Source organism: Oncorhynchus nerka, linkage group LG27 (assembly GCF_034236695.1).
Source record: "Oncorhynchus nerka isolate Pitt River linkage group LG27, Oner_Uvic_2.0, whole genome shotgun sequence".
Classification (NCBI taxonomy): domain Eukaryota; kingdom Metazoa; phylum Chordata; class Actinopteri; order Salmoniformes; family Salmonidae; genus Oncorhynchus; species Oncorhynchus nerka.
This window is the reverse complement of record NC_088422.1, coordinates 62,746,389-62,773,292: the sequence shown is the minus strand read 5'-3', so window position 1 is coordinate 62,773,292 and position 26,904 is coordinate 62,746,389. Positions and strand designations below refer to the sequence as shown.

The following is a 26,904-nucleotide window of genomic DNA, read 5'->3' as shown; positions in this document are numbered from 1 at the left end:
TCTGTTTTAGGAAATACGGATTATCCTGGTGGTTATAATACCGGAGGCTGTCTAAAGCACTGCTGTTTTTACTGTATGGCTAATTTTAGGGTGGCTTGTTGATTTTGGAGAGAAAACAGCATGAATCATCTTGATTCTATATGTTTTAAGGGTTGACATTTCGTTTGGACGTCATGTTGTGAGAATTGTCCTCATAGGTTGAGCCGCGCGTTGATTTGAGGGAAGGGTTGATTAGGCTTCAACGCGAGTCAGGCTATCGGTTGCGTCGCGCGCATGCCACACCAAGTTAGTGGGTTTGGAAATGCTAAAGCGCCTCCTCGCTGATATGCACTCGCACACAAAGCAAAGGGATCCGCTCGCGAAGCTGGGAACTATCTACTGATCCTCCAGGTCTTAGTACAAAACACGGGAATCTCGTCCTCGGCAGGTCCTCTTTATGGGAGCGGACACAAGGATGGTTATGTAATGGGTCTTGGAGAAGTGCCCGGGAAACCTTTCCTTCATGTGGAAAGCAGAATGAGCAGATTTCTTTCAGCCGAGAAGAAGTTTGGGTTCGACCTGAAGCACATCAGGAAATAAGGAATCGCAGTTATAAAGGGATAATAACAGAATATAGAGTAGCTGCAGAACATTCTCGCTAATCAAGAGAGGGTATTCTGGTTCGCACCTTTGGATTGTACGTTTTTCGCCTGGCTGGCAGGAAAACATATTGGAGTACGTTATTTGGATCTTGTGAAATATCCCAAATCTTTGGAAAAGCAGACGAATAACCCAACAGATCAGAGACCAACGCTTGCCCATCATGGAAATGGAAATGCTGATGTTATAAAGATACATTTGTGGTCAAATGACCGTCTTCACGCGCTCTCTAATCTAACTGCCCTAGCCTATCTATGAGATGGAAAAACGAGGACTCAACGGCGTCCTTTATTATTTAATTCTTAACGCACCCTTGTTCTTCTGTGTAAATGGTAAGTCAACTTTGTCAGTCGTGGCATGCCGTGCTATTGATGGTCAACACAAATGCTGTCAAACGAACAGCCCCTGTCGTTAGATTTTTGATTTCAAACTGTTGTGATATGGACCGGACCCGGTCATTATTTGAAGTCAAGCGCATTATTCTGCTGCAGTAACTTGATCGTTATAAGAAAAAAAATCAAATGACGTTGTCGATTAAATGATACATGGGTGAGAGAATAGATTGATAGGAATAAAGTATTAGACGAACACATGTCAAGACTGTGCTTCGGTAGTTATACATAATGTCCACATCTCATCAGTTATGCTAAGCCTAATGCTAAATGAACATGATCTCTCAAAACACGTAAAGCAACACTAATTAGTCGTTTCATGGTGACCAAATATTTGTATTTATTGTGTTACAGGTTATATCAAAAGCTATGGTCATTTCAATTCACAGTGCATGGGTCACATAACGCTAATATGCCTAGTTGTGTAGGCTACCTTTGCGTCATTGCTTCATTGTCTATTTTAAGTCTGAAACTATTATAAACTAATATTTTAGATTGAATGGCAACCTGAATATGATTGTATTGCGGAATAAAGATCAATTTGGTTACGGATATCACTAAAGCGCATTTCAGTTGTCTGTCATGAGGCTACGTAATCTCAGACCTTTGTTAATTTGTTATTCCACCATTTAATCTATTTATATCTGTTGTCTTTTCCCAATGGTAGCTACATTTACTGAAGTGCCCAAAGATGCGAGTGTCAGTGAGGGAGAAGACGTTGAGATGCCGTGCGCCTTTCGGGCCATCGGATCATCGCCCTTCTCGCTTGAAATCCAGTGGTGGTACCTAAAGGAGACAACACCTAAAGAACATGTACACGAACTGCAAATAAGCGCTCCTGCGAACAGAGCCAAGGTAAATGCTGTCCCCATGACAGGGAAGGCGGGTTGGGCTGCTCTCGGGCAGCTACTGAGAGGGGGTCTGTTTAAATGTTCGAAGTTGCACCAAAAGTGATTGACACTGGCAGCTACGGCTGTGTGCAATCTGTCTTTTCATGATGGCATCGCCATATGTACGACATATGTCGCTATTTAGTGTATGGACTTTATTACAACATGTTGCCAACTAAATGCATGTGAGTGGAAATCCTGGAGATTATTAACACTGTGTGGCCGTTTATATTAAGAAGGGGTGGGGGTGTATTGGGGTGGGCGGGAGGGGGGACGACACAACTAATGATACAAATGGCATTTGTTGGCTTTTAAAATCAGTCCAGGGAGAGTTCTCATGCATGCGGAAATGCCCGTGTTGGAATATTCCATAATGTTGTTTGGATAACTGTGATGTGATTACGCCCTCTGCGCCTCTGTTGCAATCGACTCGTGGACATTGAACAACCCCATCTGTAGTTTCTGCTCTGTTATTTAACCACATTAAACATGCACTAGAAACACAACCGACTATTTATGACAGCTGAGAGCTAATCCAGCAGTCCCTGTCCAAGGTGCTGATGTCAATGCACGCTGTTTGGGACACATTTGGTAACAGCGCAACTGTTGCTGTCCATGCTGCTGATTCTAAAGCGCGCAGTTGTAGAAACTATTTTACACTGTCGAAAGCGATTCAAAACTGCACAGAGGGAATTCCATTGTGGTGAGGCTCATATCCAAACGTGTAATTGCTATACAAGAGAATATTGTGCAGTCTTGTGTCTCTGGCTGACTATAACACTTCGACACATTTCTGATTTCAGGTCACTCAAAAGGATGCCACAAAAATAAGCGTAAGTGTTTCCTTTTGTCACAGACCATGTCCAGCTGAAGCATTCACGTTAAAACTTTATCATAGTGGAGATATCTATCTGATTTCTTCAAATGTTCGCTTTTTTTAGTATTTGGATATGGCTGCACAGTTAAGTGCCATAATGCATTTGAGCAATAAAATGTGTATTTTGTTATTCAAGGCTAGCCACATGATATGGCCAAGTGGCACTATGAAGGCCGAAGGTTAATAATTTAGCACAAGTTATGGAGGTAACTGGCCAGGCCTCTGGTGGGAATTTTTCCAAGCATGTTTTTCTAGACTTAGGACTCCATTTTGTACAGTTGTCTCCAACCTGGCTGACTCACCAGTATCATGTCGCCTTTAGAATATAAATATAGCCTCATCTTGTTTTGAAATGTATTCAGACACTTGCCACACAACAGGCAGCGTTAAATCTCCAAACGTTTTTGAATTTTGGGATAATAGGGCTTTAGGCTATCAAACGCATATGCCCTCATCGCGTGATACATATGTGGCAGTAGTCTAATGAGTGGCCGGCCTAGTATACTTTGATATAGACATATTTCTTGTCGAAACCAACAGGTTATGGTTATGTAGCAATTTCTCCTTTTCTGTTTCTCTTTGTAGACTGTGAGGGTGCAGGGCAGCGCCATATCTCACAGGCTGAGTCTGTCCAAGGTGCGGAAGGAGGACGAGGGGGTGTACGAGTGCCGAGTTTCCGACTTGTACTCCGACGAGACTCAGGAATACAAGGTTCAAGCCACCCTCCGGGTGATTCCGCGTGATGGCATGGTGGCCGAGGAGGCCGTGTCCCACATCCAGAATAGATGGCCACTGAGGAACAGCAAGGACGCGGTGGCAGGGGGGCGGGCTACCTCTGAGCCGGGTCAGGGAAAGCCTCGCGTGCCTCCTCCAGCAGGACATGGCCCCCTCCCCGCCAGCACAACGACCACTGCCTCCGCAGCAAAGTCCTCAGCTTCTCCGAGGCCCGGCAATGCGGCCATCCTCCGACAGCAGCATGGAGCAGGTAAGTTAAAGTGCAACAGTGACACCTAGTGATATAGAACGAGAATACGGGAGTTTGTGTGTGTTTCTCTTCAATCTCCAGTCAGACCCTCAGTAGCATGTAATTCTGACCAGTGATTTGTCCTTTTTAAAGTGAATGATAAATTACACTGACAGTTTCATTGTCATTGAATAATATAATGTTTTTTTTATACAAATAATACATTTGATGATGCTTGTAGAGTACAACACCAGTTACATGGAATTATATTGCTTACAGGGCAGTGTTTCTTAAGGGGAGGTATTGATTCGTTCTTCTTACCTTAATAAATAAATACAAATGATACATGCTGGGACATATATGCCTATAGTCAGACTATGGAGAGTGAGGGAAGGTGTATATATACAGTGGGTATCATAGATACTCCATAATGTCAAAGTGAAAAGAATATTCTACAAAGGTTAACAAACGAATAGGCCTACAAATGAAATAACTAAAATACAGTTGTTTCAAAAGTATTCACCTCTTTTGTTTTGGCAAAATCACATAATAAATTACATCGACTCACTCTGTGTGAAATAATATGGTTTGACATGATTTTTGAATGACTATCCCTTCCTCTGACCCCCATACATAAATTATCTGCAAGGTCCCTCAATATTGAATTTCAACCACAGATTCAATTACAAAGACCAGGGAGCTTTTGAAAGACTGGGCAGTGATTGGTAGATTGTTGACCATGACAAATCAGACATTGAATATCACTTAAAGCATGGTCAAGTTAATAATGATGCTGTGGATGACGTATTAAACCACCCAAACACAACAAAGACACAGTTGTCCTTCTGAAGTAAGCTGCAGGACAAGATGGAAACTGTTCAGTGATATCACCATGAGGCCATTGGTGTTTTTCAAACAGCTACAGAGTTCAATGGCTGTGACGGGAGACTTGTCAGGATCGAGGGAAAGATGGACGGAGAAAAGTACAGAGAGATCTTTGATCTGATCCAGAGTGCTCAGGACCTCAGACTGGGACAAAGGTTCACCTCCCAACATGACAATGACCCTAAGCACACAGCCAAGACAACACAGGAGTGGCATCGGGACAAGTCTTTGAATTTCCTTGAGCAGCCCAGCCAGAGGCCGGACTTGAACTCAGGCGAACATCTGTGGAGAGACCTGAAAATAGCCGTGGAGCGACGCTCCCCATCCAACCTGACAGAGCTTGAGAGGATCTGCAAAGAAGAATGTGAGAAACTCCCCAAATACAAATGTGCCAAGCTTGTAGCGTCATACCCAAGAAGACTCTAGGCTGTAATCGCTGCCAAATGTGCTTCAACAAAGTACTGAACAAAGGGTCTGAATAATTAAGTAAATGTGATATTACATTTTACATATTATAAATTAGCAACATTTCTAAGAAACAGTTTTTTCTTTGTCATTATGGGGTATTGTGTGTAGACTGGTGAGGGTGAAAAAAACCAATTTAATCAATTAGAGAATAAGGCTGGAACGTAATAAAATGTGGAAAAAGTGAAGGGGTCTGAATAATTTCAGAATGCACTACATATACTGTATATATACAAAAGTATGTGGAAACCCCTTCAAATGAGTGGAATCGGTTATTTCAGCCACAACTGTTGATGACAGGTGCATAAAATTAAGCACACGGCCATGCAATCACCATAGACAAACATTGGCAGTAGAATGGCATGGCAGAAGATCTCAGTGATTTTCAACGTGGCACCATTCCAACAAGTCAGTTCGTCAAATTTCGGCCCTGCTAGAGCTGGCCCGATGAGCTGTAAGTGCTGTTATTGTGAAGTGGAAATGTCTAGGAGCAACAATGGCTCAGATGTGAAGTGGTAGGCCACACAAAGCTAACAGAACTGGACTGCAGAGTGCTGAAGCCACTAGTGAGTAAAAATGGTCTGTCCTCGTATGCAACAATTACTACCAAGTTCCAAACTGCCTCTGGAAGCAACTTTAGCACAATAACTGTTCGTTGGGAACTTCATTAAATGGGTTTCCATGGCCTAGCAGATTTGGGCTAGGCTCCTTTGTTCCAGTGAAGGGAAGTCTTAATGCTACAGCATACACATACATTCTAGATGATTCTGTGCTCCCAACTTTGTGACAACAGTTTGGGTAAGATCCTTTCCTGTTTCAGCATGACAATGCCCCTGTGCACTAAGGAAGGTCCATAAAGAAATAGTTTGTCGATATCGGCGTGGAAGAACATGACTGGCCTGCACAGAGCCCTGACCTCAACCCCATCAAACACCTTAGGGATGAATTGGAATGCCGACTGCGAGCCAGGCTTAATCGCCCAACATCAGTGCCCGACCACACTAATGCTCTTGTGGCTGAATGGAAGCAAGTACCCAAAGCAATTTTCCAACATCTAGTGGAAAGGCTTCCCAGAAGAGTGGAGGCTGTTACAGCAGCAAAGGGTTAACCAACTCCAAATTCATGATGATTCTATGATTCTGGAATAAGATGTTCGAAGAGCAGGTGTCCACATACTTATGATAATGTAGTATATAATTATATATATCTTGTTTCTTGTTAACAAGCTATAGTTTTGGCAATTCGGTTAGGACATCTACTTTGTGCATGACACAAGTTATTTTCCAACAGTTGTTTACAGACAGATTAATTCACGAGGTATTCACAGTATCACAATTCCAGTGGGTCAGAAGTTTACATAAACTAAGTTGACTGTGCCTTTAAACAGCTTGAAAAATTCCAGGAAATGATGTCATGACTTAAGAAGCTTCTGATAGGCTTACTAACATAATTTGAGTCAATTGGAGGTGTACCTGTGGATGTATTTCAAGGCCTATCTTCAAACTCAGTGCCTCTTTGCTTGACATCATGGGAAAATCAAAAGAAATCAGCAAAGCTCCTAAAAAAGTGCAGACCTCCACCTGTCTGGTTCATCCATGGGAGCAATTTCCAAACACCTGAAGGTACCACGTTCATCTGTACAAACAATAGTACGCAAGTATAAACACCATGGGACCACGCAGCCGTCAAACCGCTCAGGAAGGAGACACGTTCTGTCTCCTAGAGATGAACGTACTTTGGTGCGAAAAGTGCAAATCAATCCCAGAACAACAGCAAAGGACCTTGTGAAGATGCTGGAGGAAACAGGTACAAAATGATCTATATCCACAGTAAAATGAGTCCTATATCGACATAACCTGAAAGGCTTCTCAGCAAAGAAGAAGCCACCGCTCCAAAACCGCCATAAAAAAGCCAGACTACGGTTTGCAACTGCACATGGGGACAAATATCGTACTTTTTGGAGAAGAGTCTTCTGGTCTGATGAAACAAAAATAGAACTGTTTGGCCATAATGACCATTGTTATGTTTGGAGGAAAAATGGGGAAGCTTGCAAGCCGAAGAACACCATCCCAACTGTGAAGCACGGGGGTGGCAGCATCATGTTGTGGGGGTGCTTTGCTGCAGGAGGGACTGGTGCAATTCACAAAGCAGATGGCATCATGAGGGATGAAAATTATGTGGATATATTGAAGCAACATCTCAAGACATCAGTCAGGACGTTAAAGCTTGGTTGCAAATGGGTCTTCCAAATGGACTATGACCGCAAGCATACTTCCAATGTTGTGGCAAAATGGCTCAAGGACAACAAAGTCAAGGTATTGGAGTGGACATCACAAAGCCCTGACCTCAAACCTATAGAAAATTTGTGGGCAGAACTGAAAAAGCATGTGCGAGCAAGGAGGCCTACAAACCTGACTCGGTTACACCAAATCTGTCAGGAGGAATGTGCCTAAATGCACCCAACATATTGCGGGAAGCTTGTGGAAGGTTAACCAAAACGTTTGACCCAAGTTAAACAGTTTAAAGGCAATGATACCAAACAATAATTGAGTATATGTAAACTTCTGACCCACTGGGAATATGATGAAAGAAATAAAAGATGAAATAAATAATTATCTCTACTATTATTCTGACATTTCACATTCTTAAAATAAAGTGGTGATCCTAACTGACCTAACTGAAAACTGACGTTGTAGAATAATAGTGAAGACATCAAAACTATTAAATAACACATGGAATCATGTAGTAAGTGTTGAACAAATCAAAATATATGCTACATTTGAGATTCTTCAAAGTAGCCACCCTTTGTCTTGATGACAGCTTTGAACCCTCTTGACATTCTCTCAACCAGCTTCACCTGGAATACTTTTCAAACCGTCTTGAATTAGTTCCCACATGTGCAGAGCGCTTGTTGGCTGCTTTTTCTTCACTCTGCTGTCCAACTCATCCCAAACCATCTCAATTGGGTTGAGGTTGAGTGATTGTGGAGGCCAGGTCATCTGATGCAGCCCTCCATCAGTCTCCTTCTTGGTCAAATAGCCCTTATACAGCCTGGAGGTGTGTTGGGTCATTGTCCTGTTGAAAAACAAATGATAGTCCCAATTAGCGCAAACCAGATGGGATGGTTATTTGCTGCAGAATGCTGTGGTGGCCATGCTGGTTAAGATGGCCTTGAATTCAAAATAAATCACTGACAGTGTCACCAGCAAAGCACTCCCACACCATCACACCTAATCCTCTATGCTTCACGGTGGGAACCACACATTTAGAGATAATCCGTTCACCTACTCTGTGTCTCACAAAGACATGGCGGTTCGAACCAAAAATCTAACATTAGGACTCATCAGACCAAAGGACAGTCTAATGTCAATTGTTCATGTTTCTTGGCCCAAGTTAGACTCTTCTTTTTGTTGGTGTTTTATAGTGGTTTCTTTGCAGCAATTCGCCCATGAAGACCTGATTCACGCAGTCCCCTCTGAACATTTGATGTTGAGATGTGCTTGTTATTGTAGAATTTATTTGGGCTGCAATCTGAGGTGCAATTAACTCTAATGAACGTATCCTCTGCAGCAGTGGTAACTCTGGGTCTTCCTTTCCTGTGGCGGTCCTCATGAGAGGCAGTTTCATCATAGCGCTTCACGGTTTTTGCGACTGCACTTGGAGAAGCTTTAAAAGTTCTTGACATTTTCCAAATTGACTGACCTTCATGTCTTAAAGTAATGATGGACTGTCTCTTTGCTTATTTGAGCTGTTCTTTCCATAATATGGACTTGGTCTTTTACCAAATAGGGCTATTTTATGTATACCACCCCTACCTTGTCACAACACAACTGATTGGCTCAAATGCATTAAGAAGGAAAGAAATTCCACAAACAAACTTTTAACAATGCACACCTGTTAATTGAAATGCATTCCGGGTGACTACCTCATGAAGCTGGTTGAGGGAAAGAGTGTGCAAAACTGTCATCAAGATATGTAAAAAAAAATGTTTAACTAGGTAAGCCAGTTTAGAACAAGTTCTTATTTACAATGACGGCCTACCAGGGAACAGTAGGTTTACTGCCTTGTTTGGGGGCAGAGTGAAAGATTTTTACCTAGTCAGCTCAGGGATTTGATCCAGCAACCTTTTGGTTACTGGCCCAATGCTCTAAACACTCGGCTGCCGCCCCAGGTAAAGGGTGGCTACTTTGAATAAGCTAAAAGATTAAATATAATTTGATTCGTTGAACACTTTTTGGTTAATACATGATTCCATATGTGTTATTTCATAGTGTTGATGTCTTCACTATTATTTTACAATGTAAATATTGTAAAAATAAAGAACAACCCTTGAATGAGTAGGTGTGTCCAAACTTTTGACTGGCACTGTATATATATATATATATATATATATATATATATATATATATATATATATATATACTGTACACTAAAGTAATACTGGGAGAAACAAAACACAGCAAAGGAAAATACTTTTTGGCCTAAATGCAAAGACTTATGTTTGGGGCAAATCCTTCACAACACATCACTGAGTAACTGCCTCATTATTTTCAAGCATGGTGGTGGCTGCATCATGGTATGGGCATGCTTGAAATCGGCAAAGATTGGGGAGTTTTTCAGGATAAAAAGAAACGGGATGGAGCTAGGCACAGGCACAATACTAGAGGAAAACCTGCTTCAGTCTGCTTTACACCATACACTGGGAGAAAAACTCATGTTTCAGCAGGACAATAACATAAACTCAGCAAAAAAGAAATGTCCTCTCACTGTCAACTGTGTTTATTTTCACCAAACGTAACATGTGTAAATATTTGTATGAACATAACAAGATTCATCAACTGAGACATAAACTGAGCAAGTTCCACAGACATGTGACTAACAGAAATGAAATAATGTGTCCCTGAACAAAGGGGGGTCAAAATCAAAAGTAACAGTATCTGGTGTGGCCACCAGCTGCATTAAGTACTGCAGTCCATCTCCTCCTCATGGACTGCACAAGATTTTCTGTGAGATGTTACCCCCCTCTTCCACCAAGGCACCTGCAAGTTCCCGTATATTTCTGGGGGGAATGGCCCTAGCCCTCATCCTCCGATCCAACAGGTCCCAGATGTGCTCAATGGGATTGAGATCCAGGCTTTTCGCTGGCCATGGCAGTACACTGACATTCCTGTCTTGCAGGAAATCATGCACAGAACAATCAGCATGGCTGGTGGCATTGTCATGCTGGAGGGTCATGTCAGGATGAGCCTGCAGGAAGGGTACCACATGAGGGAGGATGATGTCTTCCCTGTAATGCACAGCATTGAGATTGCCTGCAATGACAACGAGCTCAGTCCGATGATGCTGTGACACACCCCCCCAGACCATGATGGACCCTCCACCTCCAAATCGATCCCACTCCAGAGTACAGGCCTCGGTATAACGCTCATTCCTTCGACGATAAATGCGAATACGACCATCACCTCTGGTGAGACAAAACCGCGACTCGTCAGTGAAGAGCACGTTTTGCCAGTTCTTTCTGGTCCAGCGACGGTGAGTTTGTGCCCATAGGCGGTGTTGTTGGCGGTGATGTCTGGTGACGATCTGCCTTACAACAGACCTACAAGCCCTCAGTCCATCCAGCCTCTCTCAGCCTATTGCGTCTGAGCACTGATGGAAGGATTGTGCATTCCTGGTGGAACTCGGGCAGTTGTTGTTGCCATCCTGTACCTGTCCCGCAGGTGTGATGTTCGGATGTACCGATCCTGTGCAGGTGTTGTTACACGTGGTCTGCCACTGCGAGGACGATCAGCTGTCCGTCCTGTCTCCCTGTAGCGCTGTCTTAGGCGTCTCGCAGTACGGGCATTGCACTTTATTGTCCTGGCCACATCTGCAGTCCTCATGCCTGCCTGCAGCATGCCTAAGGCACATTCACACAGATGAGCAGGGACCCTGGGCATCTTTCCTTTGGTAATTTTCAGAGTCAGTAGAAAGGCCTCTTCAGTGTCCTAAGTGTTCATAACTGTGACTTTAATTGCCTACCGTCTGTAAGCTGTTAGTGTCTTAACGACCGTTCCACAGGTGCATGTTCATTAATTGTTTATGGTTCATTGAACAAGCATGGGAAACCGTGTTTAAACCCTTTACAATGAAGATCTGTGAAGTTATTTGGATTTTTACTAATTATCTTTGAAAGACAGGGTCCTGAAAAGGGACGTTTCTTTTTTTGCTGAGTTTACAGCACAAGGCCAAATCTACACTGGAGTTGCTTACCAAGAAGACAGAGACAGTGAATGTTCCTGAGTCGTCAAGTTACAGTTTTTCACAAACCATCTGGAAATCTCTTAGAGACTTACCCAGAAAGATTCACAGCTGTAACCACTGCAGAAGCTGTTTCTAACATGTATGTATTGGTTTTATCAGACTCAGGGGTGAATACTTATCTAATCAAGGTAAATTTGTGTTTTCTTTTTATTTATTTTTTAAATTGGGGGAATTTTTCTTTCACATTGATATTGGAATATTTTTGTCTTGCTCGATGTCCCCCCCAAAAAATATCACAATTTAATCATTTTCATACACACTATGTAATGCAACAAAATGTGGAAAATCCAACGGGGGGTGAATACTTACAATTACCCACTGAGGAGAGTGACATGTTCTTGCCTTTATAGTGTCCACCATACCGAGAAAGAAATGATGAAGATATGATTCACAATGGATATGTCTCCTCATGATCTCCACATTATAACGTGAGAGCGCCTTAATGTAGCCTTTGGAGAGAGCGAGCATGGGGTTATCTCACACGCCAGACTCGCTACTGATCGATGAAGCGCACTGCTGAATAATTAAATTTCACAGACTCCGCAGGAGAGTTTCATTCTCCGTTCTGCCATATCAGACTTACAGCTGCTGGCGCAGTGGTGGTCAGGCTGGGGATAGGGAAGGTGGATAATTTTATTTCTCAGTATGTGGGATCACACTTGTCTGTTTATGTGCATTAGCATGTGTGCTGATGTATGTTTTGATTGTGCCTGTGTGTGTGTACAGACATGATGTGAAAGCAGCCAGGGAGACCGTGTTCATTTCTCTGGCTGGAAGCATGTGTCCAGACTTCTCCTCCTCTTTCCTGGCTATTGCTGTCAGTGCGTTGGTGGTTTGCAGGGTAATGTAGAAAAGTCCCCTCCTCTAATGATAGGCTGTTGCCAGGGTTGTGACCTCTTTACTTGGGGGTCCTCAAAGGTTTTAGAAAGACCTTAGAGGCCCTTGGAGGAGACTTGGTGGGGAGTTCCATTCTCTGTTCCTTCCCTATTGTGTCTATCTTACTCAGTGTTGTGCCTGCGTATATCTAAATGTATGCTTGAAGCCAATGCCATCTACAGAGCCTTGAGTTCTATTAAAAATGTAACCAACAGAGTTGTGCAATTTAGTAATCGGAGCATACATTTACTTCTACATGTTAGTCATTTAGCAGACTCTCTCATCCAGAGGCCAGGGATCCATTTGGTCTTCTCTATTTGAGTCGAATCCCTTACTTTCTGAATGAAGCTAACTGCCAACCGAGGGGTAATCATGCAAAAAACACCAAGCTAATAGAATGGCACCATGCTGTTAGTCTTCCTCGTGTTGGACTGTTCATAACACTGATGCTGCCATCCTGGACATGTACTGTGGACGTGAGCATAGCCTGGAGCACGTTAAATGCCCTCTCCTAGGAACTGGCACTGTGGAATCAGCATGCTCGGCCAGCCCTGTCCTTAGCGAAGCGAGACAGAGGCGGCCATTTGGCAAGAAAATCAAACAATACCACTGCCAGTTCACGGACTCTCTCTCTCTCTCTCTCTCTCTCTCTCTCTCTCTCTCTCTCTCGCTCTCATTAACCTAAATGTCCAAATAGTCTAATGTCATCGATTTTTCAATATTACCGCTAGGCTCTCATTTTAAATTCTAAAATCAGAATCATTTTCACTGTTTGATTGGTAGACTTGAATACAATTGTGCTCTGCTTTGCTTACACAACAAGCTAAGGTCAGGCATTGTCAGGGCAATTGAATTGACTGACCAACTTTCATATATGCCTCATACTGAGTAGTAATACTTGTGTGCTTCAGTTCTAAATTCTGATTTAGTATCGAAAAACAACATCTTCTTTGATTTAGAGGTTTTACAGACTGACCTCTGGGCTTGTTGTTTAAACATGATTGTACATGACAGAGCAGGGCAAGCTCATCTGTTTATTTAGGAGAATCTGAGGGATATTATTTTTCATATTTTACTGTTTGCTCATGGCTGCTATATTACTTCAAATTGGCTGGTCAATATTTGCTTCTCTGTCTCTCGTCATGTATCTCTGTCAGACTAAATCAAATACAGCAAATTAATCCATGTGAAAGTGCCTCCCTGACACTTTTACATTGACGGAGGGACACAGAATTTGTCTTGGCTTTTTTTTTTTTTTAAGTGAACCCCTCAACATATTTGTCAACAGATTGTGAAGGTTAAAAAGCACCCTGGCATATTTGAAAGATTGGCCCTCTCCTGTCTTACCACAATAACGACAGCTGAGGGGGAAAAAAATGCGATCTGCCCGACTCTCGGAAATGCGTGCATCTGTCACTTTTCTGCAATGTCATCTGGCTGAGTGGCAGAAACAATTAATATTAAAGGGGAAATGCCATGGGCATGTGGCAGATAAGCCGGGCCCTCAGCACACTGTCAGGTGTCTCAAATTGCCTCTCACATTTTCATTTTTCATCCGGGGGTTTGGCGGCCTTGCTGTGATAACATAAACTTGCAGTGCACCATTCTCCAGTGCTTCACAGGGAACCAGATAGATAGTCCCATGGAAGATCAGTGGCTAACTAACACTTTGGGGATGGAGGTTGTCTATCAGGAATTCAGAGTGGAATGTGTGGCGACTGCACAGCTGTGAATGTTCATCTAGGTTCTCAGTTCACGAACAGAAAATCTACTACATAGCAGTGAAACGGAACCTTGTTGAAACTTTGAACTGTGAAAAGAACCATCCATGGAATCACAATTACTAATTCCAGCATTTCTCAACATTAGAAACATAATATTATTGTAAAGATTTTAATCTCATCACATCTCTTTGTTTGTGACACCTCCCAAGCATAATATACAATACTGTTTTCCCTTACTTTAAATTCATCTGAAATTATTTTATTTTTTTACGTATCTCAGTAATTCGGCTCACTTGTTTCACAACATCAACCTGTATATAGGCCAATCTGAAAGCCAATTACAATGTGGACCGCTAATACTTTGATCATTAATTGAATAATCATCAAACTAATTCACTGGAATATTCTAATTAGAATTTGATTGACTATCTATATTGATTACGGACTGCGTGATTAAAAGGAACATTTGGTTTGTGGAAATATTCCACATTGTGGATGTACAGTTGAAGTTGGAAGTTTACATACACCTTAGCAAAATACATTTCAACTCAGTTTGTCACAATTCCTGAGATTTATTCCTAGAATCGTTACATACACTGTAACGATTCTCCTCCTCTTCTGAGGAGGAGTAGGAAATATCGGACCAATGCACAGCGTGGTAAGTGTCCATGCTGTTTATTAAAACCGGAACACTGAAGCAAGACAAAAATAGAACCAAACGCACCAGTTCTGTCAGGTACTCACACACAACACTAAACAGAAAATAATCACCCACAACTCAAAATGGGAAAACAGGCTACCTAAGTATGGTTCTCAATCAGAGACAACGATTGCCAGCTGCCTCTGATTGGGAACCATACCAGGCCAAACACATAGAGATAGAAAACATAGAACACGAAACATAGAATGCCCACCCCAACCAAACTAAAATAGAGACATAAAAAAGGAACTAAGGTCAGGACTTGACATACACTCAATTAGTATTTGGTAGCATTGCCTTTAAATTGTTTAACTTGGGTCAAACGTTTAGGGTGGCCTTCCACAAGATTCCCACAATAAGTTGGGTGAATTTTGGCCCATTCCTCCTGACAGAGCTGGTGTAACTGAGTCAGGTTTGTAGGCCTCCTTGCTCGCACACGCTTTTTCAGTTCTGCCCACAAATTTTCTAGAGGATTGACGTCAGGGCTTTGTGATGGCCACTCCAATACCTTGACTTTGTTGTCCTTAAGCCATTTTGCCACAACTTTGGAAGTATGCTTGGGGTCATAGTCCATTTGGAAGACCCATTTGCGACCAAGCTTCAACTTCCTGACTGATGTCTTGAGACGTTGCTTCAATATATCCACATAATTTTCCTCCCTCATGATGCCATCTATTTAATGAGGTACACCAGTCCCTCCTGCAGCAAAGCACCCCCACAACATGATGCTGCCACCCCCGTGCTTCACGGTTGGGATGGTGTTCTTCAGCTTGCAAGCCTCCGCCTTTGTCCCTCAAACATAACGATGGCCATTATGGCCAAACAGTTCTATTTTTGTTTCATCAGACCAGAGGACATTACTCCAAAAAGTACGATCTTTGTCTCCATGTGCAGTTGCAAACCGTAGTCTGGCTTTTATTATGGCGGTTTTGGAGCATTGGCTTCTTCCTTCCTGAGCAGCCTTTCAGGTTATGTCGATATAGGACTCATTTTACTGTGGACCTAGATACTTTTGTACCTGTTTCCTCCAGCATCTTCACAATGTCCTTTGCTGTTGTTCTGGGATTGATTTGCACTTTTCTCACCAAAGTACGTTCATCTCTAGGAGACAGAACACGTCTCCTTCCTGAGCGGTTTGACAGCTACGTGGTCCCATGGTGTTTATACTTGTGTACTATTGTTTGTACAGATGAACGTGGTACCTTCAGGCGTTTGGAAATTGTTCCCATGGTTGAACCAGACATGTGGAGGTCTACAATTCTTTTTCTGAGGTCTTGGCTGATTTCTTTTGATTTTCCGATGATGTCAAGCAAAGAGTCACTGAGTTTGAAGGTAAGTCTGAAATACATCCACAGGTACACCTCCAATTGACCCAAATGATGTCAATAATCAGAAGCTTCTAAAGCCATGACATCATTTTCTGGAATTTTCCAATCTGTTTAAAGGCACAGTCAACTTAGTGTATGTACTGACCCACTGGAATTGTGATACAGTGAGTTATAAGTGAAATAATCTTTCTGTAAACAATTGTTGGAAAAATGACTTGTATCATGTACAAATTAGATGTCCTAAACGACTTGCCAAAACTACAGTTTGTTAATAAGAAATGTGTGGAGTGGTTGAAAAACGAGTTTTAATAACTCCAACCTAAGTGTATGTTAACTTCCGACTTCAACTGTAACTGTGGGAGTTAGTTCAATAATGTTGCTGTTTGTATTATTCACAATGAAAGTGAGGTGTGAGAGAGAGAGCAGTAGGAGCAGTTGACTATGCAATAGGATATGAAAAAATATTAAAAACTGACTGTGTTCACTCAGCAGTTCGGGAGCAATGACTTGGCAGGTGAGCTTGTTTGGTAGGAGGTGAGGAGGATGGCATAGAGCAGTAGGACAGCCAGACAGTAGTGATGCAAGAGCTCACTCAAATACACCTACCCAAGAGTACTTGTCTCTGTCTGGACAGCTGTCTCAATCCCTCATTAAACACCCAGTCTATCTCATCCTATGTGTGTTTGTGTGTGTGTTTATGCCATGTATGCCTGTTAGTTGCATTACTATCAAATGTGGTTCAAATTAATTGAAATATTATAAACTGTATATTGGACATGGTTGTTTTTCCTGTCTGTTTGTGAAGACTTGGCGAGGGAGGTAGCAATGTGAGAGAGTACATTCGTCTGAGGTAATGGCCACTGTGTGTGTCTGCATGTTAACAGGCTGATGTGTTTTTTTCAGATGTCAGTCTCCTCTCCAAGGATAATTATGACAAGTGTTAGGTAACTGTCAGACTGTACGGGAAGGTACTTTACTTCTCCCAATGTGGTGTTGATTGACTTCCGTAAAAAAATTTCGCCTGGCAAAAAGACACTGTGGTGGTTTTGTCATCTCTGTGATAGATGATGGCTGGATGGTTATGGGAACCTTACATTACTCTATTATTATTGGGCCTTTGTGTTGCTGCCTATAGCTCATCCAATACCGCGAGACAGTGGGATAAGTGGTAGAGAGGTGGAGAGTTCTCACTTAAATGAGTGGTCACTTTCACCTATAAGGAAAGACACTACATGACACATAGAGAACAATGGTAGCTGGCTATCCATAACGGTAGATCTCTGTAGCAGTTCTCTCTGTTGCAGCTACCCCAAGCAGTCAGAGTTTAAAAAAAACTATGGCGCACTGCAAGCTGAGGGTGAAGTGATGGAGGAGGCCTTGTTTGCCTCGCCCTCAGCTTGTATTATTGAACTTCCAAGGCTTTTTGTTTCCTTGTGGTGAGGAAGCCTGTTGGAGTTCAACCTCCCCCTAACGAAAGAGAACGTTGAATTTTGACCTGTATGTATCCATGATGACAAACTTAGGCACACACCAGAGAAAATATCATACAAAATCCTTCTATGTATGTTCAGTCCAATTAAACGAATAGAACAAAGTCAACCACCTGTCAATAGTTCCCTCTTTTTCTTCTCTGTCTCTCTTTGTTTGTTCTCCCCCATATGCGACTCCTAATCATCCCCCGTCTAGCAGATGCCAACCGTAACCTTTGAGAATAGTGATGTCATCCTAATGGCCATTAGTTACAGGTCTACACAGTGCATAGCTGTTACTCTACAGAAACACTTGTATCTAACCAAGGGGTTCTGTTTTAGGTCAATTCTCAATGTCTGCTAATGTTTGAGGGAGGAAATGAGAGAGGGAGAGAGAAGAGAAATCAAGTGTGGAACCTTCCAACCTCACAGCGCTGGTGTACTGATGACAGTAATTATTGTGCGAACAGGGCATGTAGCTGAGTCATAGCTAGTGTTGTACACTGTATGAAAGGTATATTGTTTCTGCTTCCCTTTGGCCCCAATGAGCTGGAATGCGATCTCCAAATAATGTGTTGGGCCCATTCATTTGCCAAATTTCAACACCCCCACTTCATACACCACAGATGACTTTTTAACCCAATGTCCAGGTTTTAGTTTAAGAATATATGAATGTGGTGGGTTATATGAAGTATAGTAGATTGTCAGCAGTTAAATAGACTATTGAATTAATTGAATTTTTAAAGGTCGAGGTTACTCTCACAAACCTGCATTTCCATTGGATGTAAAATATTGGCTAAATGATTCATCTGCAGTAGACAGATGCTCTTACAGACACTGAGGTGTTCTGAGGTTAAGTGTATGCTTTGATTGATTCAAAACTCAGGGGAGAATCATCTGAACCTCAAGGCAAAGCAATGTCATTCCTACAGAGAGATATCCACTGGTACTAAAACATGGTTCAAAGACAAACAAGACAGATCCCGACAGAGTGTCATGTGAATTTGGAGTTGGAGCAGTATTTGCTCTTATGTGAGTAAACAAATAAATCAAATCAAATCAAATTGTATTGGTCACATACACATGGTTAGCAGATGTTATTGTGAGTGTAGCGAAATGCTTGTGCTTCCAGTTCTGACAGTGCAGTAATATCTAACAAGTAATATCTAACAATTGCACAAGAAATACCTAATACACACAAATATAAGTAAAGGAATGGAATGGAATATGAATATATAAATATATGGATGAGCAATGTCATATATATATATATATATGAAATGAGTAATGCAAGATATGTAAACATTATTAAAGTGGCATTATTAAAGTGACTAGTGTTCCATTTATTAAAGTGGCCAATGATTTCAAGTCTGAATGTAAGCAGCAGCCTCTCTGTGCTAGTGATGGCTGTTTAACAGTCTGATGGCCTTGAGAAAGAAGCTGTTTTTCGGTCCCAGCTTTGATGCACCTGTACTGACCTCACCTTCTGGATGGTAGCGGGGTGAACAGGCAGTGGCTCGGGTGGTTGTTGTCCTTGATTATCTTTTTGGCCTACCTGTGACTTCGGGTGCTATAGGTATCCTGGAGGGCAGGTAGTTTCCCCCCGTGATGCATTGTGCAGACCGCACCTCCCTCTGGAGAGACCTGCAGTTGTGGGCGGTGCAGTTGCCGTAGCAGGCTGTGATACAGCCCGACAGGATGCTCTCAATTGTGAATCTGTAAAAGTTTGTGAGGGTTTTGATTGACAAGCCACATTTTTTCAGCCTCCTGAGGTTGAAGAGGCGCTGTTGTGCCTTCTTCACCACACTGTCTGTGTGGGTGGACCATTTCAGTTCATCAGTGATATGTATGCCGAGGAACTTAAAACTTTCCACCTTCTCCACTGCTGTCCCGTCGATGTGGTTAGGGGGTGCTCCCTCTGCTGTTTCCTGATGTCCACGATCATCTCCTTTGTGCTGTTGAAGTTGAGTGAGAGGTTATTTTCCTGACACCACACTCCGAGAGCCCTCACCTCCTCCCTGTAGGCTCTCTCATCGTTGTTGGTAATTAAGCCTACTACTGTTATATCGTCTGCAAACTTGACGATTGAGTTGGAGGCGTGCATGGCCATGTAGTCATGGGTGAACAGGGAGAACAGGAAGGGGCTGAGCATGCACCCTTGTGGGTCCCCAGTGTTGAGGATCAGCGAAGTGGAGTTGTTGTTTCCTACCTTCACCACCTGGGTGTGGCCCGTCAGGAAGTCCAGGACCAAATTGCACAGGGTTAGGTTGAGACCCAGGGCCTCAAGCTAAATGATGAGCTTGGAGGGTACTATGGTGTTGAATGCTGAGCTATAGTCAATGAACAGCGTTCTAACATATGTAGGTATTCCTGTTGTCCAGATGGGATAGGGCAGTGTGCAGTGTGGTGGCGATTGCATCGTATGTGAACCTATTGGGGCGGTAAGCAAATTGAAGTGGGTCTAGGGTGACAGATAAGGTGAAGGTGATATGATCCTTGACTAGTCTCTCAAAGCACTACATGATGACAGAAGTGAGTGCTACGGGGCATCATTTAGTTCAGTAATCTTTGCATTCTTGGGTACAGGAACAATGGTAGCCATCTTGAAGCATGTGTAGACCCCAGACTGGGATAAGGAGAGATTCAATATGTCCGTAAACACACCAGCCAGCTTGTCTGCGCATGCTCTGAGGACGCATCTAGGGATGCCGTCTGGGCCGGCAGCCTTGCGAGGGATAACACGTTTAAATGTCTTACTCACGTCGGCCACGGAGAAGGAGAGCTCACAGTCCTTGGTAGCGGGCCGCAACGGTGGCACTGTATTATCCTCAAAGTGGGCAAAGAAGGTGTTTAGTTTGCCTGGAAGCAAGACTTCGGTGTCCGCAATGTGGCTAGTTTTCCTTCTGTAGGCGGTGATTATCTGTAGACCCTGCCACATACGTCTTGTGTCTGAACCGTTGAATTGCGACTCCACTTTGTCTCTATACTGAAATGTTGCTTGTTTCATTGCCTTGCGGAGGGATTGCCTACTCTGTTTGTATTCTTCCATATTCCCAGCCGCCTTGCCATGGGTAAATGCAGTGGTACGCGCTCTCAGTTATGCTCGAATGCTGCCATCTATCCACGGTTTCTGGTTAGGTTAGGTTTTAATAGTCACAGTGGGTACAACATCTCCTATATACTTCCCTAGAAACTCACTCACCGAATCAGTGTATACATCAATATTGTTCTCTGTGACTACATGGAACATATCCCAATGATCAAAACAATCTTGATGCGTGGATTCCGATTAGTCAGATAGTCAGAAAAGCATTGAATAGTCTTAGCATGGGTACATCCTGTTTGAGTTTCTGCCTATAGGAAGGGATGAGCAAAATGGAGTCATGGTCAGATTTGCCAAAAGGAGGGTGGAGGAGGGCCTTGTATGCACCGCGGAAGTTAGAGTAACAATGGTCCAGTGTTTTTCCAGCGCGAGTGCTACAGTCGAAATGCTGATAGAATTTAGGTAGCCTTTTTCTCAAAGTTGCTTTGTTAAAATCCCCAGCTACAATAAATGCATCCTCGGGATATATGGTTTCCAGTTTGCACAAAGTTCAGTGAAGTTCTTGAGGGCCGTCGTGGTATCGGCTTGAGGTGGGTTATATACGGCTGTGACAATAATTGAGAGAATTCTCTTGGGAGATAATACGGCTGGCATTTGATTGTGAGGAATTCTAGGTCAGGTGAACAAAAGGACTTGAGTTCCTGTATGTTGTTACAATTACACCATGAGTCGTTAATCATGAAACCTATATCCCCGCCATTCTTCTTCCCAGAGAGATGCTTATTCCTGTCGGCGCGATGCACTGAGAGTCCAGGTGGCTGTACCGACTCCGACAGCATATCGCGAGAGAGCCATGTTTCCGTGAAAGAGAGTATGTTACAATCCCTGATGTTTTCTATTCTCTTATGTAGTGCTTCCAGTAGGGGGATGAGTGTGGATGGAGTAATGCCTTGGTGTTACACGTTTGGTGACTGCTGTGTTAACGTGCGGAGTGATTCTGGCTACAATGGTCCTAGGAGAAGTTCTCAAGTTTTAGCTGATTCGTGTGGGTTTATTAATTTTGTTATTTTCATGGCTTTTGTTTGACCTTTGTGTTTAACAGACCTTTACCTGAATTCCATCTACAATGAACACATATTTTAATTGTCTGAGTAGGAGAGTGTCTGATAAACATTGCCACAGATGACACAGGGTGAACCAATTGATTTAATGTCAATAAATCAGTTTCCTTGAGTCTGATGAAGTTGTAGAATATTGTATAGAATCGAGTAGAATAGAACATAGAATAGAGTTTTGTGCCAAAGATGTTATATACATGTTACAGGCATCAGTGTGTGAGAAGAAGTTCTGGTTTCTCAAATGGTGTACCTGAAAAGTGTGGGTTTTCCCAGTGCTAAATTAATATCTATCACCACCAGATAATACCTTATTACAGATGTGGATCATTCACACATTGCGTGATTAACCCATTTCAAAAGGTGATCTGACGCAGTCCTCTGGTCCTTACCAATATCACAACTGATAATCCTGCTCTGTTTCCACATTTCAATCCCAAAGTGCTTTTCTAATACTAAGGTGGTTGTATGTTATCACGATTTCTCTCAGGAAATAATTTGTTCAACAAATTTAGATTGGATTAGACATTTTAAAGATGTCTGTGTAAGCACCTGCCATAAGGGGTGATTGTAAGGGGCTGATTGGGGCTGAGGTGGGGTGCATCACGAGGGGCAGGGTGACTGACAGGGATCGTCAGAGCCGGCTGTCTCCAGATAGCCTCAAATAAACACCTGTCATTTGTATCCTTGGTGAGGAGGGTCCGATAAGCTGCCCTGTCCAGATGCTGTCCATCACTCTACAACCAATCTACTCAATGACCATGGAAGACAGAGAGAGTGCAGATCGGATAGAGAGAGATTTATTTATTTATTATTATTTTTTTTACTCCCTTTTCATGGTATCCAATTGTTAGCTAGAGAGAGATTTTAAAGGGAAAAGAAAGAGAAATGTGGCAAAAAATAAAATGGGGGTGGGACACAAAAGAACAGATACAGTTTACAAAGAGGTACAGAGCCAGAGACATAAACAGAGAGCGGCTGGAGGGACATGAGAGATTGAAACAATAGAAGTGGAATGAGGGAGAAACAAGGGGAATTGATGCGAAGATTAGAGCCAATCACCAAATCAACAAATCAGCAAAGTACGGAGAAAGACATTTGGTCTAACGCTTTCTCACTCACGCCATTTTGTCCTGAATTCACTGCAGTTCTGTTTGGGATTAAGACAGCTGGCCTGGCTCCGGGTGAGTCTTGTAAGTCACGGTTAAGCACGTGTATTGCCCTGCTTGCGTGTGGTAGAGTTCATGTCTTTGAGTTGATGCTGTGTCTTTGGGCTGGGGGATGATGGAAACGTTGGTGTATGGACGTGTAGTGGGGCATGGCCCGGGGAAGGCACGAGAATGAAAAAACAGACTGCTGTTTCACACTGTAGCTGTCACAGAAACTCCAGCCTAGTTAAACATTGACTCATTACGCTTGTTTCTCTGTGTGTGTGTGTGTGTGTGTGTGTGTGTGTGTGTGTGTGTGTGTGTGTGTGTGTGTGTGTGTGTGTGTGTGTGTGTGTGTGTGTGTGTGTGTGTGTGTGTGTGTGTGTGTGTGTGTGTGTGTGTGTGTGTATAAACGAGCATGTGTGCTCGTGTGAAAGAGTGTGTGTGTGTCGTAATGAAACAGCTTTTAGCCAGCAGTTGCTCTACTGCTCAAACAGGAAATGAAACGTGTCAAACAGGGATTAGGAGCTATATCCAAGGGCCACTATTCCTCATAGCCAGGTTCTACCCCGGGATGTCTCCCACCTTTCCTGTACAAAACCATCAGCATAAGTAGATGCTGCCATTTCATCTACTCAAAGGTAGCCAGGCAATGTGGATGAAACTCTCACCTCTATCTCACCTTTATCTGCAAGTGGCAGCAGAAGCGTGAACGAAAGTAGATTTGAGATTTTCTGCGACTGCCATTTTGTCAGCCATAATTGTGTGAAATATGGCCCAGGTAATACAGAATTCTACTCCTCGCAGGGAGTTAATAGCCATCATGAGCTACTGTGAGCTTCCTTTATTCTGGAGGATCCCCCATTGTTCCCATTCACCACAGCCAGGCATCCATGGTACTGTCTTAACACTGTATCTCTCCTCAGTTTCTGTGTGCAGGTTTGATTTGAAGGACATTTCCACTGACCTTTCTACCCCCTCTGGTTTTCTTTGTCTGGCCAGGTTCTGGAGCCATTACCACCACTGACCCATTCCTCTTCATCACTCTCCTGATCCTGCATAAGCTCCTCCCCTTCCTGTTTGCCCAGTAAGAGACTTCAACCAAACGACGACCCGAAAGTGTTTACTTTATGTACCAAACAACGAAAGGGAAATATATATAGATGTAAACCGTTATGGCACATCACTGAGGATGAGGAAACTAATGGCAAAGAGAGGAGAAGAAAGGACTGATGATATAAGGACTGAATGAAAGAAAAGGGGAAGGAGGAGACGGTGGTCTTCTGACTGGGACTAATAGAGGACACGTCTAAGAACTGGATTCATATGGATTGTATGAGAAGCATGAAACAAGGAATCTATGTGAATAGGAACTTCACCTCTGTGTCATACACACAACCAACATCCACTAAACGCTGCATCCAGTTTCCAAATAGTATCTGCCGTGCTTCATGCATGGCTGTTCTTATTTATTTTCGGGTGGATATGTTTTTATGTTTTATTTTCTATTATATTTTCAGTTCTATGGATTTTATTTGGAAGTCATTTTTCAGGATTTTGAAATAATTTTGATCATATCTGCTTTTGGTAGATTTTTTTATATTTTTTTTCTAAAAGAGATCCACTCATGTTTGTTTAAGTTGATTTGCATGAGCTGTTGAACAGAAACACATCATGTTTTTTCACAGACATCAAAGATGGGGCTTTTTTATGTTTGGTTCATTCATGGAGACTGTGAGTTTATGTAGTTCTGTTGTCTCTCTCTCTCTCTCTCTCTCTCTCTCTCTCTCTCTCTCTCTCTCTCTCTCTCTCTCTCTCTCTCTTATGATTTCTCAAGCTTTGTTTCATGATGTATACAAATATGACCTTATATATTTTGATTAAATAAGGCACACATTACCATAGTTGTTGTTAGTCACCTTCAATAATGTTTATTTTTATTAAAGATTTGGTGGTCAAAAGGTAAGACATTCATTTATAAAAACAAACAAAAAAAACGTATTGGTATGTTGCCAACACCAGTTGAAATAAAAGTTGTTGTTTTTTTTAAATAAAAATTGACATCCAAGGCGTTATATGTGAACATTAAATCTATGACGCTTTCTTTGACCATACAGGAAGCCATGTCTTAGTGCTCTCTAAAGTATATGGTTGACCCATATCATGAGATAAATCATTCCATGAACTGGAGGTGAATTAGGCATGTAGGTCACTGTCCAGACAGATCTTTCATGCCAGTGCCGCAAGCACTAATGTCGAATGAAGCGCCTGCGTGCATCCCTGTCCAAGTCTATCTCCAAAGTCAGTTGCAGAACCAGTGTCTGAGCTCTATTGAATCCATGGGAGATATGTGACAGCTGAGCAGCTGTTGATACTGGCAAAGCAGACGCAAGGTACCACTTGAGCGCCCACGTTGTAGACTGAGGGTCGCAACGCAGTCCCCTGGGAGTAGTGAGCTGTGATGTAGTCTTTCCGGCAGGATAGGCACACATTCAGCGGAAGAATTCTTGCTCGTGTAAGCATGTCTAACTAACTAACCAAAAAAAGGAGCACGATACGCCACTACAGTTCATTTCATTAGTCGAATGTGCATCCCAGGGAAGAGCAACAGCAACTCCCTACCTAGTCTCCTCTTGTTGTCTGTTTCAGGATCTTTCATCGTTTATCAGTTTATCACATTAATATTGGTGGAGAATGGGAACTTGAGTTTGGCTCCAGACAGTCATTTGGTCTCAATAGATGCCTAGCAGACATGATACAAACACAAACAGAATTCTCATTGCGTTCAAGTGTTGAATGTCAACGTCTTTGGACATTGGGTAGTTTATTATCTTTCCCTAAAACTATCGTTTTGATTCACTCTTGTGTACGGACTGTGTTTGTCCCGAAAACCGAATATCACCACAAAATAATAAACAGGTCAGATAGTTAAAAGCTAACAGCAGCAAAGCGGCAGAAACATTCAAACATGTTCGGTTATGTTTCAGTGCCTTTTTTTGAGGGGCTGTTTGCCCACCAAATGAATGAGTGTTGGACGAGGGCATTTAAATGTGTTACACAACATCCGACAAGAATACATTTTGTGTCTCCTTCTCGCCCTCTAAAGCCATTCTTCTAACCAATGACCGAGGTGGACAATGACATCCAGGGTATTGGATGCGTATTAGGGAGTTTCGCCACATCTCGTTTGCGTAATACATGACGGCGTTCTGTATGGCGAGGCAGGCAGTCAACAAGGAGCCCGATGATTACACCTCGTCGGCGTCTGATTCATTCTGGCGCACACCTCTCCCCTGCCGTTATAGATGGACTGCATTGAAGTGACAAAGCAAAGTGAGAGAAAAGCTGACACTCTCCTGCTCTGTGGATTGTGCATATGGAAATAAAAACGTTGGCCTAGTGCTGCACAGAGAAAAGCACATGACCAATACGCATGAGAATATCTTAAATAAAGAATAGTTAGCCTCTTTGTTTTAACTCTGAAGATACTAATTGAGGAACCTCATGTGCCTACTAACAAGCTGCTTCTGCCTTAGTTAGGTCGGACTAAGAATACACTTGAATCAATAATGGGGCCATTAGACGTTCTCTCTTTTGTACTGTTGGAGCACAACATCAGTTTGGTTTATATAAGACCTATAAATATATAATTTGCTGCGTTTACTGGCTCACCATGAAGTAGACGTATTACCTTCACCATAATCCAGACTTTACGACAACAACAAAAAAAGATCAGCCAAAAAATAGAAAAAGAAATGCATTATGAACATGTCTTTCCATTTACAGCATTGGGACATGGCAGAACATTTAAGGTCAGGGTGAGAACACATCATTCATATCCTGTGGTGTGAGAGTAAGGTCAAATTCAAATTCAAAAGTCGTTACAAGGAGTGGCTAGAACAACAATTCACCACCAACAACTGTTTGTCTGTCTGGAAGATATCCAGCAGATCAACAACTACAAATAAAATACCCCCCCCCCCCATATGTATCCCGCACATACGACTAATACAACATGAAACTTAAAACCATCTACTTCCTACCCCTATCCCCTCCTGACTACACTCTCCCCTGCTACCCCCCTTC

At 42.6% G+C, this 26,904-nt stretch overlaps 1 protein-coding gene across 1 annotated transcript; it reads left to right on the top strand.

Annotated features, from left to right (window-relative positions):
- Positions 1–269: 269 nt before the first annotated feature.
- On the top strand, positions 270–24,914 carry LOC115112119 (V-set and transmembrane domain-containing protein 2B-like). Its single transcript, XM_029638935.2, has 5 exons — positions 270–971; positions 1,699–1,886; positions 2,725–2,754; positions 3,384–3,783; positions 23,821–24,914. The coding sequence occupies exons 1-5, from the start codon at positions 899–901 to the stop codon at positions 23,907–23,909; spliced, it is 780 nt and encodes a 259-aa protein (XP_029494795.1). The 5' UTR covers positions 270–898; the 3' UTR covers positions 23,910–24,914.
- The last annotated feature ends 1,990 nt before the right edge of the window (positions 24,915–26,904 follow it).

Coding starts and splice junctions, on each gene's coding strand:
- LOC115112119 (XM_029638935.2), top strand. CDS start 899: ATGGAAAAACGAGGACTCAACGGCGTCCTTTATTATTTAATTCTTAAC. Junction 972..1,698: donor CTTGTTCTTCTGTGTAAATG/GTAAGTCAACTT, acceptor TCCCAATGGTAG/CTACATTTACTGAAGTGCCC. Junction 3,784..23,820: donor CCGACAGCAGCATGGAGCAG/GTAAGTTAAAGT, acceptor TTGTCTGGCCAG/GTTCTGGAGCCATTACCACC.